The following is a 15412-nucleotide window of genomic DNA, read 5'->3' as shown; positions in this document are numbered from 1 at the left end:
CGTTAACTATGTTTAGAGCTTAGCTGATTGCCCGGTGCATCACGTGTGCGGGGGTTCCGTCGTCATTTTCTGTTCTTGGAGTTAAATTTGCATTTGCTGGCTTTTCCCAGAAGTAAAGATCAAAGCGCGGGAACAGTGACCGAAAACCACATTCCCTTTTTGCTGTAGTTGTCTTCGTGGCCATGACACATTGGAAGGGTGGGTTGCAAGGTCATGAGAAAACATGAAGGAAGCCGCCTAGGTCGTTGAGCTCCCCCACGCCCCGCACTTTACCTGCTCGTCGGGAGCCGGGATGCGCGCAAGCCTGATCGCCATTGTTCAATAGCTTATGCTGGCAAGCGAGAGTTGGGGTCCCCTTCCTCTCCTAATTTCGAAAAGGATTGCGAGGCCCCATCTTCCGCGAATCAAGGGCAACGATCGGAAGAGGGTGTGTGGTTAAGAGAAATGCGTGGATTGTGTTCGCAACCCCCCTCGGTTCTTTTTTTTTGTGTGTTTTTGCGTTTGTTTCACTGTGGGTATGTGCTTACAGTTCATGGGAAATGCAGGGTTTGCGTGTGACACAGCGATTGGTCAGCTCATTTTTGAAAAGCTGTCTGCCATTGGTCACAGAGTGCCTGCAGTTGATTGGTCAACTGTCCCTAATATTTTGAAAGTTGATTTAAATGGGCTCTGAAACACCTCCCGAGGACAGCACATCAACTCGCTCAATCACTGCACTGTGTTGCTGTGAAAACCTGAGCCAAATAATACACTTCTACACGCAGCAGAGGACCCACAATGACGCACTACAGTTGACGAGGCCTTTATTCACGCTTGCAGCCTCCTCAGTCGCTCGCACCTGTTGAGAGGTTGCTATTGGCTTGATTCTTTCAGACGTCAGGCTGCTAACATGGCTGCGGCCAATAAGAAGCGTAGCTCCGGCGGGTCAGGAAGCTCCGCCCCCGGGGGTGGGGCCGGCGTAGGAGCGTCGACCTTCCAGCGTGCAAAAAGTGACGATAGTAGAGGAAAGGCGCGAACATGCTGAAATTCAAATTTTTTAATACGGAAGCAGGATACAACTTAAAAAAAAACAGCAGTTGCTAACACTGGGCCGCGGTCCGCGGCGTCCTGTATTACTCCGCTGGCGAACCGCAACTCTAAACGAAATCAGCTTTTTAATGCTTGACTATATCAAACAATCCACGAGTCAAAATCCTAGAGTTTATAATTTTTTTCTTGTGATAAGCGTCTTGTTTACGTAGCAAGAAGCGTTTAAGCAGCGGACTACTTTTTTGTCGCGTAGAAATTTTGTGCGCGGAGGCTGAATGTGGGCGGAGCATCACTGCAGACTTATCCGACTAGGCTATGTCGGTGGGGTTGTGTCACCAAAACGTGTCCGCAAAATGTGTCCGCAGTAGTTGTTACGTTCTCAGAAGAAGTAGCATCAAACGAGTGGTTGTAATCGAAAGAGAGTGATGTGAGGATGCTGCGCAAAAAGTTATGTCGATAGGATGATCAGTTAATTAATTAGAGCCAAAATATCGAGAAAACGTCGAAATAGCACAGGCGTCGATAAAGTGAATGCACGGGAAAACTGTGGACGGCAAAATGGGGGCAAAATAGGCAACAGCGTGAGAATAACGTTTGAAGCATTTAAATGTATTTTATAAGTGATAATCGAACAAAGAAGTTTCATTGACAGATTTTTTTTTTCTCTGTGGCCTTTTGTGTGTGGCGCACGAGCAGTACGACTGCATTGTATCGTACCACGCATCTCTGATGGCTGCAAAACGGCGGATAGCAGCTGGTTCAAGGCCACTGACTTCATTTGCTTTGGTACATCGAGGAAGAACGAAAATTTGAAGGACATGTAATTTCCATTAGCTGCGACAGTGCGATAGCTAAAGAACCTCGTCGCGAGCGCCCATTTCCTTTCTGCATGTGAGTGCCACACATAAAGCCATGTGTGACGTCACACGCATCAACCAATCTGTGCGCGACGCACAATGTCGCCACCTGTCATGAACACGGTCATGACGTTGTAGAGGAGGAAGAGAGGAGGCGACGGGACGTGCCGGCAGAGCCCCGCGCATCCGCGCCGCTCGACGATAACTTGAGATGCCTCACGCCTGCGCGGCGTGGCGTCACCAAAACCTCCAGTCGCTCTGCTCCCTCTCTCGTTGCCTACGCGCTCTCCTTTCGAATTAGTTTAATAAAATCAGTCTGCTCGGAATCTCCTCGCTGTTAGCATGTCTCTTTTTATACTGCAGCGAGGACGAAGCCCTCGCTACAACATACCAAGTGTCATGACTTTACCTATGTCCGTGTGACGTAATGCAATATCATCATCGTTAATTAATTATTTCGTTAATTACGTATGAGTCACCTACACTAATGGCCAATGTGAAGTCATAAGTCTGACTGGTCATCTGACTCATCCACGCATATGAATTAACAGCTGCAGAAAACATCACGGCACCCCCCCCCCCCTATACTAAACACCACCCGTTAATTAACGCGTGACTAGCCATGACCTGTCACGTATGTCGTGCGTGGTCCATAACTTTAACATGCAAGTCACCCCGTGGCTCGGCTGCTGACCCTAGACAAGTGCTCAATGCCTTGGATGCGGTCTAGCTTGGTAGCACGCGCATGACCAGGCTAAAGAGAAGCGGAGACAAGAGCGACATGGCTATGCAGATGAGATCGCACATAAGGACCCATCCTGTTCGAAACGCATGATGAGGATCGCGACAGGACGCAGACTAGCCAGAGCTGCGCCTCCCTAAGCATTGGGATGGAAGCTAGGGCACGATTTACGTCGATGCGACTGGACCCATTAGAGGGGTCGCGGTAATTGCATGCAGCAGTTTCACCGCAGGGGGATATAATCGCAAGCAGCCTCATCCGAGCGGAGGATACCGTATTGGCTGAAGAAGCAGCTATCGCACTGAGCGATATCCAAGAAGAGCGAGGCAGAGATTACGACCGACTCACAAGCAGCGGTGCGCAATCACGTCAGGGATCGCGTGGGCGCTCAGTGTTGGCAAATTTTGGAAAATTTAAATCCCTAGAATGTGCAGATTTTCTGGAAGCCAGGGCAACTCTCAACGACGGGCAATGAGGCGGCCGGCACAGGCGCTCGACCTCTCCTCCTCCGAGCATCTGGCAAGCAGCCTCTCTCTGACACCATTAACAACCCCTCACCCTTCTCACCCTTACTAAGCTACGCAGGAATTGCGGAGTACTGTACGATCATAAGAAGGAAGCATCCCATTCCTCACAAAAGCATTAGCAAATTTGAAGAACACATAACCAGGCGACTACAAACTAATAATCTGCCCAATCCCTACTTAATGAGTAAATGGTATCCAGACATACACGATTCATCCTGCCCCTTGTGTGGACCAGTTGGCGCACCTTTTCACACACTGTGGGACTGTCAAGAAAACTGGGGCAACAATCCCGATCCGACATGAGCGCTGGGAGGCAACCCTTCATATCCACAGTCCCCTCGTCCAGAAATCGCTGATTGAGAGGGGGCCGTATTATGATGGCGACCAATGGGTTCTCCTACTGAACGCACCCAATATTTATGCTCTAAATAAATAAATGTTTTTACTCCTCTTCCTCCTGACGCATTTCGATGGAGGTGAAATGCTAGTTGCCCGTGTACTCTGCGATGTCTGTGGACGTTAAAGAACCACAGGTGAACGAAATTATCGGAGCCCTCCACTACGCCGTCCCCCATAGCCCGAGTCGACCGAATCGCTTTGGAACATTAAACCCTATAAAACCAAAACTATAACTTTACCACAGACACGACCGTTTACAAAGAGCAATTCGCTCTGTCCACAATAGGTGGCGCCACTAGGATGACTGCCATTCCTGGCCTTTGGAGCCGTCATTAGGAGCATCGACGCGCAGTGCGAACCGCTGTTGCGTAGCTTGTTTATTAATGTTTGGTTTGGTTTATTGGGGTTTAACGTCCCAAAGCAACTCGGGCGATGAGAGAGGCCGTAGTGAAGGGCTCCGGAAATTTCGACCACCTGGAGTTTTTTAACGTGCACTGACATCGCACATGCAAATGGGCCTCTAGAATTTAGCCTTCATCGAAATTCGGCCGCCGCGGCCGGGATCGAACCCGCGTCTTTCGGGTCAGCAGCCGAGCGCCATAACCACTGAGTCACCGCGGCGGGGTTTACTAATGTCAAGTGACTCTTAAACCCTGCTGTGGTATACGGATGTCATGCGTTTTGTTGAATTAATATGTAGAGCTAATGTTCCTGCGGTATCGGAAGAATAGACGCGCATACTACATATGAGGCACTTCGAGGGACAAGCCGCCATTTTTCGAGGAGCCGTCTCGCGATTTCATGCTGCTTTCTGGGAGAACAGAACGTTAATGTCTTGTACAAAATTAATAAACATATCACAAACCCCACGCGCCAGTTTATTTCAGGTCCGGCAGTAGCTGCGGGAATGCTAGAACAAGAAGACATGATATGATATATCTTCTTAGAACGCGCAGACGACTGACCGCGGTTTGTTGACACATTCGAACCGATGTGGGCAGTCGGAAGGAGTTGAGTGAATGAGGTGGTTGAACCAGCACCAACACATATATATGCGCCCTCGCACGAAGTTTTTGTGCCGTCCAACAGCTCGTTATCCATAGTGAGAGCCGGAAAAAAGCGTCTTGCAGCCGGGCACTAGCACGCCAGCAGCCGTCGATGTGAGATGGCCCGAACGCTAGAGTTGGCGGAGTGGTCACGTGACCAACTACGGCCGGCGGCACCCATGCTACCGCGCTGTACACGCGTCGACCCAGTCTGACACCTGATGCCCTCACGTCGGCTTTTCGCCACATACGTATACGCACAGTCTTTGTCAAAAGTATACAGCCCACGGGGTCTGCTTGTGAGCCCTGCAACGCGGCTCCTTTTGCATACTCAGGGACCTATGTAATCTCACGAAGGCAGGAGGAACTTGCGTCCTCAACCTTCCCAAGCTTAGGATATATCCCCGCTACACGGTTTGGAAACAAGTCTCTTGGACTGTATATTTTTGATAAAGTCTACGTCCCTGAAGCCTGCTTTGTGGCAGGCAGCCCACCTGTCCACCGGATTGTGGGCAACCTGCAAGGTGTGTGTAACCCGGGTGAAGGCCTTCAAGGTAAATGCCTTCCGGCCTTTAGGTCAAATACCTTTAGCGCGTAAGGACCTTAAGTACTCCCCCGCAAACCATGTTTTTTTGTCACGTGACATGCCCTCGCTGCATTTCTGTATGCTTTCGTGTGCTGCTTTACCGCCAGTACAGCTACAGCTGCCACTTCGCGCGGAGGACGGCGGAGCTCGAGTTTGGAGCTGTTTTACAAAAGATGATTGCAGCCTGGGGAGCGCATTTACCAGTGGCCACTAATGCCATCGGTATCGGTCAGCTAATAAGCGTCACTGGCTGTGACGGGAGGGTCACGTACATATACATGTATATATGGGGTATGCGAACGGACAGGCAGAACATATGTTACGTGGATATAAGTGCAAAGCCCCTTCTGAGAGTAAATTTTTTTTCATGTTTTTCACTCCACGCTGGTTGCCTCCTAGTGTACAAATCTGCACCGTGGTTATCTCTGTGTGTGCGTGCGTGTGTGTTCTGGTCTGCGGTGAATGTGAAATCCCATGCGTCGCTCTTCTTCGGCACGCTGTCTCCTCCTCGTTTTGTTTCGACGCCGAAGTCTGGCTTCTTTCAGCCTAGCTGACTCATCGCTCTCCATAACAGAACAGCTCGCCTCCCTGCGACACTCCCTCTACTACGCATGCGCACAAATGGCGAGGCGAGCGGCGTGTGCCCCACGACGGCCGCAACGGCGGAGTGACGTCATGCCAGAAGGCGCGCCGAGCGGCGACTGCTAGGTAACGGCTCAAGGTCGGTGTGACCACGACGAAAGTGCGACCATGCTGAAGAGGCGAAGCGGCTGGCGTAGTGTAGCTCTCGCTACAAAAAGACCCGACTAACCTTGCCCCCCCCCCCCCCCCCCCCCCCCGGAAGGTGGGATCATTAGTGCCCGCCGAGCAAACGGTACCTTCTCTGCTGCCGAAGCGCACGTCACGGCGCCGTCACATGACGCACTCTCGACCTCGCCAGGGGCAGATACATCGCCCGTGTAAATACTGCTCAGGCACACATCCCCCGTGTTAGCGTCACTTCAAACAGGGGGATTCACACAGGTGATGATATGCCTCCCTGTGTGGTGGCGAGCGCACGTGACGTAAATATGTTGCGCCTTCGAGAGGAGGCGTGGTTACTTAAGTTTCGGCGGAGGGGAGGACAGTTTGCTCGACCAGCACAACCTTCCTCGCCTTGGCAAGATGTTCGCTCGCAACAGTGTTAGCTATGTTTTCATTGCGTGCCTGTCACCTTTACAGGTCTCGCTCTGTGGGATGACAGGCAGCGGCAACATCAAAATTACCTCATTGCTTTTAGCTGGTGATTCGGGAAACAGCCCTTTCGGCTCTCCAATGCCCGGAGGACGGAACTAGGGCATGCCGCCAGTCACCACGTCATTCAAATTCCTCCCCCATCCACCACTTAACACGTGTGAATATACCATTTTGGGCACTGAAGGAAACTGAAAAATGAAGACAAAAGCATTTTAATGTCGAGCTTTTTATCCATTGTCATAATACTACACATGACAATAAATAAAATGAGATCTTTCATCCAGACAGCCTTTGTAAGGCATCCTCCTGGTACAAGGAACATGAGCGTGAAATGACCATTAGACAGCTTAATTACAGGAAGTCAGCTGCAGAAAGTTGAGCAATAGCTATCACACCTTTGATCACCTGAAGTAACAATGCACATCTTTGCATCATTTGTTGGCACACACACACAGCTACACAGTTTACAGTATGGTACTGAGGTTTTCTACTGTACAAGGGCAGGGGTTCCAACAATGAGCTCTTGCTGGGGCACCACTGCATAAATAAAAATGCATATAAGATTCTTTTGGTCCTTCAAGAGTATATAGCAAGTCTCAAACACCGCGGTGCACTGCCCCACACGTGAGACACCATGCTATGTATGATACAGCTTGTAATACAGGATCCACAGGTGTTCCTTTGTCCTCAACGAGTTCCACAGTTGACAAACGCCACTGAGTTCTTCCTTCGTGGAGTCTTGCGTTCGCAGCTGGAAGACTGCCCAGACGTGGAAGGCGACGACGAAAGGTCACCGAACTCTGATGACGAATGCCATGCGTTCTCGGTGGTTGACGGCGATGATGCAGTTGATGAGGCCTCTTCAAACTGCGGCGGCTCTCCAATAGCAGTTGGCGTTCCCTCGTCCACCGGTGCCATTCTCAAAAGAGGAGGGGTTTGGCGAGAGGTTCCAGGACCAGATGTGTCTACCGTGAGTCGCTTTTTGTGTGTTCCGTCGCCAGCTGTGAGAGACGCACGCCTCGAGGTGGGTGTCCCATCACTGACGTTGAACAGCTCTGTGACGCGGACCCGATGCGTGGTCGCGTCCGTATAGTAGAAGGCCATGAGTGCGTCCTTCTGCTGCGTCACATCCAGGATGTGCTCAAGCTTGTCGGCGTCCTCCTTGCGCTGGCAGCGCTCTATGCACTCCTTCTCCCAACTCAGCGCCTGGTTGGTCAGTGCAATGGCGTCCACCGAGGCCTCTTCGTCGCGATCTTCGCTCAGGGTGCGCAGGGCCTCCACGACACTCTGCTTGCGGCAGCGTTCCACGGGTCCTCCGGCCACACCCTGCGACCCTGTGGCGCTTCCCGACAGGTTCATGGTGAAACCGAAGTTCAGCGAGCTGACCACAGTGGTGTCCTCACTTTCAGTACGGCGAGGTCCCATCGCCAGTCCCGCGTACGACGACTTACGCTGCTGCGCACGTTGGCGTTGTTGCAGCCTTGGGTTTCCACGTACCAGGTCTTCGAGGCTTCGGCTGCGCAGGTCGTGCCGAAGCATGGGCGCGTGCACACGGCGTGGCAGCTGTCCCGGGCCCGTAGGAGTCTTGGGTCGCAGCTCTGGCTCGTCTGGAGTGTAATTGAACTCTGTGATGTTCAGCTGGCAAGAGAAGCGTGCGCTGTACAGTGGGTGCTTGCTCTGCAGCTTGGAGGTGAAGTCACGCGCCACACCGAGGGTGCGCAACAGCCGCCGCCGAATCTCCCGACGAAGTTTGGGAAGTAGTTGCCACATCCTGCACACAAGGAACAGGAGGGTGGGCTTAATACTCAACCAACCCCCGCACAGTTCTTTACAAGAATTTTAGAATCACATGTGATGCTGCTGGCCCTCTATGGCCCTAAACTTGTCATGACATGTAGGGTGTCATTCCAGAAAGACACAGATCTTAGATCTGGTAGACGTATGGTGCTTACGCACTTTCCTACAAAAACATAAAACAGGCATTACTTCAAAGATACATTGTGCCACCATATTTATTGCAATAAAGCTGTGCGGCAAGGTCACCCTAAACTTCTTGAAATGTACCCACCAACAAGTAGAAAAAGCTAAACTGTGGCCGCTAGATTGGCAGTTTAAAAATGGCGACATGCTAGAGCCAAGGCAAATTCTTTTAGCTATTGACTTTAGCATGTCGCCATTTTTAAACTGCCAATCAGCGACCACAGCTTCACTTCTACTTGTGGGTGTCAGCGTGTCAGTTACAGAGATAAACTGCACTAATAGCATTTGCACCTTAAACAAACAACAGCATGTTTATGACTTGTTGGCATGAACTCGTATGACTATGTTTGTTTATGACTCGTTGGCATGCCATGAACAAACCCCCACTTACAGTGGTCACTGGCAACTCGAAATCCAAAAAAGCTGCCATAAAATTTATATTTACTCGTGATGCCAATATTTTACAGCGAGAGCTGTCATCGGACACCTTCCGTAACTGACATCGCGTAACACGGTTCCGCGCGGTTGAGGGCAAGGGTGGAGGCTGGGAAGGGAGGGGAACTCACAACGCCGGCGCGCTCGACTCTCCTAGCAGGGAGCAGGGAAGGGAAAGCACGATGCAATCTGGGAGAAGAGGGCAAGGTCATGTAGCACTGATTCCAACAGAGATGACATTCGAAAATGTGACGCAAAACCACGAAAAGCTAGAGAGCGGACACATGCTGTACAGCTTTTTGCCGAGTTTAGCGCACTACATGGCATCCCGTGAGTATTACCAATCGTCAATTTTTTTTAAGTTCTCGTCGACTGAAGCAGAGTACCCGGGTTCGAACCCGACCGCGGCGGCTGCATTTCGATGGAGACGAAACGCAAAAGGCGCCCATGTGCTGTGCGAAGACGGTGCACGTTAAAGATTCTCAGGTGGTTGAAATTTTTTAGCGAAAGCTACACTGGCCATGAGCTAGCGATTTCGCTGTGGCGGTTCTCTGAGGAGGCACTGAGACCGACCTTGAGCTGTTGCCTAGCAACCGCCGCAGCTGGCGGACGCCGCGCGCTCGCCGCACCATCTGGCATGACACCACACCGCGCGACTCGCGGCCGCCGCCGTTTGGTATGACGTCACACCGCTTGCCTCGTCGTTGCGTTCGCCTCCGCTCGCTTCGCCAGCTGTATCGATGCCTGATAACATGTCGGAGGATTGCAGAGGAGAGCTCGCGTGCGCCGCAACCACAGTTGAGGCCTTTCGCTATGTATATCCTGGCATAGCCGCGCTAAGCCACTGCCAATTTTTCCAGAGACCTCCACTAGGACACCTATTTCTTCCTTTCTTCTTTCACTTCCTTCTGTATTATCCCTTACCTTACAGCGCGGTTCGGGTGTCCACCGAGATATACCAGACAGTTGCTGCCTCATTTCCTTTCCTCAAAACCAATTATTATTTTTCAAACAAAAATATAAAGTGGCAAGGAAATTACAGACATAAGGACTATAGGTTCATAAAAGAAAATGCCAAAAAAGGTTAATGCTTAAGGGACAAAAATTAGGAAGGGATGCAACAAACAGCCTTCATGTACACAAAGAAATGGCACTCACTTGCAGATGACAACAACGGTGATGTCAATGGGCAGCACATATGGAATAGTCAGTATGGAAAGCAGCTTCATAGGACGGTGTCTGAAGAGCCAGTTGATAACCCCTTTGTTCAGCTGGTCATTCGCCTCCTGGATGGCTGCATACAGGCAAGACAGAGATTATTGCAAATGGTTGCCTTTGCCTTTGGCATTTGCACTGTAATTTGAAGCAGTCGTACACTGCCTTGAAAAGTAATCAATGCAGTTGTAAAGAGGCATTGTTCCATGCATTGAACAAAAAAAATGCAGGTGCACAATGATAGAAAACCAGCTTTTATTTGACAAAAATCGCCCTGTGTGAGTATAACATGCAACACTAAATACCTTTGTCATAGACAGTACTAACATGAGGTAAGAATTAAATATGCGGTGAAGCCATGCAATAATTTCAACCACAGCCTGAATTTTTAGTGTGCACTGAAATTGCAGTACCCTGTACAGTATTAACACTTTGAAAACAGCATGATGTCTATTCTGTCCTGAGAAAAATATGAACATTTTATTGATTACAATGCTAAGAATGTTCCACTGTTGTAACACTAGTACTCATATTCCTGCAGTTTTGTTCACAAGTTGTTTGTTTACTTGTAAGGTTCACACTACTAGAGCACTATAGTTACCAGCAATGTCTAATTAGTACTGCAGGCACCAGGGCACTTGAGAACTTATCTAAATCAATGAAAAAGCAGCAACAAAAGATCTACTAGTCTTTACTATGTGTACAAACATAGGCAGGGTGATGTGAGGACCTGTAGCAGTTTACTTAAAACACACACTTGATGGTAAAAAACTGGAATACAGTACCTTCTCAAATTGCTCTGTGACAATTCTCGTCATTATGAATCAGATCTTGACCCAAGTTCTTTTTGCACCACTGCTTATAAAATTGTAGACGCGTACACTTGCTTAGTGTATGCCATTGTAACAGAAGTTGAGTTAGGAGAGTAGGTGGAACACACAGAAAGTGCATCATGGATGGTGTGGTGCCACCACCCAGAGGTATGTCAGGTTTAAAAAACTGCTACTATTCTCACCTCTGACGACTGTTTCTGGTAGTCTGTCTGTAAGAGCCAGCTCCTGTCGCTGCTTGCATCTGGAGCAGTTATCATATGGATGCTCAGCATCCGAGTCTGCACTCAGCTCGGGACTCGCTTCAGGAGCAGCCATCACAAAGCTGGACTGCACTGCCAGGCAGCTCGTGCATGAGATCATGTCTGAAAAAACACACATCAAAGCTCAAGACACTTGCATGTTATGTTGCTGTTGGAGCTTGCTAAAAGCACAGCATACTTTTTCTGTGTAGCCAAAGCTTGTCACCTTCACAATACACTCTGTGAGCTCGATCTACGAATGTTTATGTTCAAGCAGCCAGTATCCTTTGTGTATATATATCGCAAAACTGTGAGTCATTCCTAACTTCTTGCCAAGGTGCTACCATGTACAACTTGGCTTTACAACAGTCTTTAGATCAATTAGTTTCAAAGATTTCTTGCACTACGCATGTGCCTGTGTCGCTTCACATTTAGCACTACATTGGAAATGAAAGACAACACAAAAAAGTAAATACAACTGCACCAAATGGGGCTACTATGTTTCTCTGTTCACTGGATTTCATTTCTAGGGAGCCATTGTTAAGCTGCTAGTACTTAGAGAGCAAAGAAAAAATGTGGTGCAAGCCCGCTGACCAGCACCATCACAAAATGACGAAGCACATGTTTACCTGGTTGCAAATGCATCCAAGTGCTGGCTGTTGGCATTAAAAAGCAAAACACAGCAGAATCATAGGTAAGTTAATAGAGCTCAACTGCATGGTAAGCCCATGTTGCATTGCACATCAAGCATACTGCACATGTCGCCTATGGCCACCATCAGGAAGCAGTTACACCTTAATTTAACTGTGTTAGCCTGATTGCTTAGTCAATGCAACCACACTTTAAAATGGAAATGGGAAAGATCGCGCATTTCTGCAGGCCTTAGCATCAAATATCTGAATGGCGGTCACCGCAACTACTATGTGTTCATAATTCTTTCAGCACCATATCTCAAAAGCTTTTTTTTTTCAGATTGAAGGATGTGGGGACGCGCCCCTATTCGGCCCCAGTGGTTGGCTTCCCCGCTATGCACCCTCCCTAACATAGTTACTTTAACTAACAAGGGAGGGTGCCGGCGTCGCAGAGACACGAGCGCCATGGACGGCGTGATTGTTGCGCGCGCGGGGGAGAGGGCTCTCTTCGGTTCGGGGAACTTCGACGCGCGCTGACGTTCAGGCGCGAAGCTCCGCCCTCCGCCGGCGGGGCGAGGCCTCGTGAGGAGGAACGTTTTCCCGCATCTCGTCCCGTCCGGTCGCGGAGTATCCCCTGCCCTAGCGTGGCCGAACATTCGCTCGTAACCTTGCAAGTTAGTCGGACGACCTCGATTCCTTACCGTATTTTGTGACTAGTTGGAGTTATTGTTGTTGTACCAATAAATGCTTATTTGTGTCAGCCAAAATGTCGTTCGTTTGTTCCCTCACATCAAGGCCCAGCGTGGTCGGCGTGCGCTCTGTAGCGTGCGCGATCACGGGGTGGGGTCCGGCGGTATTGAATTGTCAGCCGCTGTTAAGCTGGGAGAACGCATTTATCCCCCCAATTAAAACCCCACAAGGGGCTCTGAAAGACCTGAGGAGAGTGCATAAACGCACTCAATCACAACGTGTCATGAACACCTGAAGACAGTTCTAAATGCAGCAGGGAACCCTAAACCGCGCGCAAAAATTGACGAGTCCTTTCCGGCGAGTTTTTCGTGCTCACGCCCTCCTCCGCCTTACGCGTTTTGCGTATTTCTGTCAATAGATGGCTATTGGTCATATTCTTTCCGACGTAACGCAGCTAACACGGCCGCAGCCAGTCAACTGTCTCGTTCCGGCAGATCAGGAAGCTCAGCCCCCGCCGGGAAATTCCCGCGGCCGGCGGAGGAGTGCTGACCTTTCTCAGCGAGCAAAAAGCGACAAGAGGTGAGAGAAAGGCACGTAATTGCTGAAATTCAAATTCTGACTACAGCTAACTCGGCCTATAACAAACGCATTTAACATCCCAGGTATCCCGCAACTTCATTTGAGAGCCCCTTTCAGAGCCTCTTGTAAGTATTATCACAGTGCACTGGCATTAAGCATTTCACAAGTGAGAAACACTAAAGGTGCTTCCTATTGTGTGCAGAAGGTGTTTCCGAGTCTGCAACCACATGCAAACAACCAGCCCAGACCCACATAATGATTTCAGTGGCCTTACTGTGCTTCTGGAGGAAGCGAACAGCGTCATCAAAGCCCTGCTGACACATCCGGCTGAGGATCTCAGGGTCAGGGGGGAAGAAGATGCGAGCTGCTCTGTACAAGTTTCCAGGGCAAATCTATAAAAGAAAGAAGAAAAGCAGAGATGAATTTCGGCACTGGATATCTGGCACGACCCAGAACAAAAATGTTTCTAGTTCTCAGCTCAAAAAAGTCGAACCTTGAGGCACACCATTCTGAATGCCTTGATATACAGCTGCTACACCATTTGGAAAATATATGCTACGGGCAGTCATGAAGTGAGCGTTAAGCTCTGGGTCAAAGCACTTACCGAGATGCTAGTGTTGCTGAAGTTGATCTGTGTGAGGTTGTAGTTGTCATCAATGGGACAGATGTCGCTGTCGCCAGCGAACGGGGACACAGTCACCGTGTTCTCATCCAACGATGGCTGGTTGTCGCTGAAGCCGCCGTCCATGTACGACTGCAACGAGAAGATAAAACATACAAGCCATGCGACGGCGTATACGAAAATCTATCACTGTCACACTGTGGGCACTGAGAAGGGTAAAAAGAGGAGGGAAGCAGAACAGTCACTCGATCGAACAGCTTAGCAGCAGCGGAAGCAAGGAAGTATTAGGATAGGTGTGTGCGAATATTCCAATATGATTCAAATATGTTTGTTTTACGATTCATACAGGATTCGAAAGATGGATAACCAGAAGTCACCCAATATTCAGCAGCGACGGAATGCCGTCGAATTTCAAAACATCCGAACGTGGAAAAATCGCAATATATGGGCAAATTATCCGCACATCGAATTTAAAGTGTCAGGAGAGCAGTACAAAAACGCCCTCTTCACTTTCTTTTCCGTCGTTTATCGTGTTGACGGTCACATTCGGACAGTACGAGGCTTGGACCGCAGGTGGGCTTCCCATGTACCACACCTGAAGAAAACAAGATGGCCGACCACCAGCTTACAGCAATCACAGCGCGAAAGCGCGCAGTTTCTTTTATCCTTTCATAATGTGTCTTATATGTAACACCCACATTCGTGGCACTTGTGGCACAACCTTTCTAGCGTGACCTACGTCATGTAGTTTTGGTCAACTGTAATATGCGAGAAAGTCAACTCGCGGAATTTCGCGCGGGGCTCTTGAAAAGCGGCTGAGTCGTGGTTTCCCTACCAGAGCAAGCGATACCGTAAAACTGCCTACTGAATGGTGCATTGTAGCCCATCTATCCCTGGCGGGCGTGACGGCAAGCGTGACGACGACAGGATACGAGAACCCTTTCCGCAAGGCCAGAAAACAGCCTGACCGCATAGTTTCGCTTTCTGAGCTTCGCCGCCAGTCCATGTGGACGGCGGCTGCCATCTTGGATCCGCATTCGCTAGCCGTCCGCACCAAACCGCGCGCCGCTCTGACACACCGAATGGCGCATCACTGGTCATTTCTTTTAGTGCGCAGCTCTTCTAGCCGCAAGCACAGATTTCGCCGATGCCTGTCCGAGGCCGTTCTCTCTCTCTTTGCATGAACTTGGAGCGCGAAAGAGGAGGTGGCGACGAGCGAGTCACGTGGCGCACTGAGGAGGTGGAGCGACAGCACAGCTGCAGCCAATGAGAGAGTGGCGCGCATCGCAGTTGCGCGCGTCGCGGCCGCCATCGGGCACCGTTGTACAAGCAGACTGAGCAGCCGCGTGTCGCTCGCGCGCCCTCAACTCCGGCATCTCTCCCGCCACGTCTGTCGCTCCTCATCCTTCATGGACAGCAAACCTGAGCCCGCGATGGCTCCTAGAAGCACCTCCGCGCCTTAACGGGCTTCCTTGCTCTTCGATTACCATTATTCGTCCAGGGGACCTTCTTTCATTGCTCTAGATTTGGTGATGCCGAAACCCCAGAGCATCTGCTCTATTTCCGGAATTTTTTTTTTATATGGAACAGATATACGATATTCGAAGGCATATTTTTTTTTCATTTCACATTCATATTGATTCGTATTCAAAAATTTCAATGTCTGCACACCCCTGATTAAGAACCATTGGAAAACATCACTGGTGGGGGAGCGCTTAATTGCAGTCCGCCTGTGCAATGTGGCACGGGATAGCTGTACCACCTG

The 15412-nt window shown here is 49.9% G+C and overlaps 1 protein-coding gene across 1 annotated transcript in view; it reads right to left on the bottom strand.

Annotated features, from left to right (window-relative positions):
- Window positions 1-6616: 6616 nt before the first annotated feature.
- Window positions 6617-15412, bottom strand: part of LOC149370644 (uncharacterized) — a 70951-nt gene continuing 62155 nt past the window's right edge. The window contains exons 4-8 of the mRNA XM_089562475.1: window positions 13630-13779; window positions 13300-13417; window positions 11068-11247; window positions 9996-10131; window positions 6617-8193 (exon numbers count right to left, since the gene is read on the bottom strand). Of these exons, the coding sequence (XP_089418601.1) occupies window positions 7110-8193; window positions 9996-10131; window positions 11068-11247; window positions 13300-13417; window positions 13630-13779 (1668 nt within the window). The 3' untranslated portion in view covers window positions 6617-7109. The remainder of the gene's footprint in view (window positions 8194-9995; window positions 10132-11067; window positions 11248-13299; window positions 13418-13629; window positions 13780-15412) is intronic.

This window comes from Amblyomma mixtum, chromosome 1 (genome assembly GCF_055824585.1).
Source record: "Amblyomma mixtum isolate Tamu chromosome 1, ASM5582458v1, whole genome shotgun sequence".
In the NCBI taxonomy this organism is placed as follows: domain Eukaryota; kingdom Metazoa; phylum Arthropoda; class Arachnida; order Ixodida; family Ixodidae; genus Amblyomma; species Amblyomma mixtum.
The sequence above is the reverse complement of the archived record's forward strand: the minus strand, read 5'-3'. Positions and strand labels throughout refer to the sequence as shown.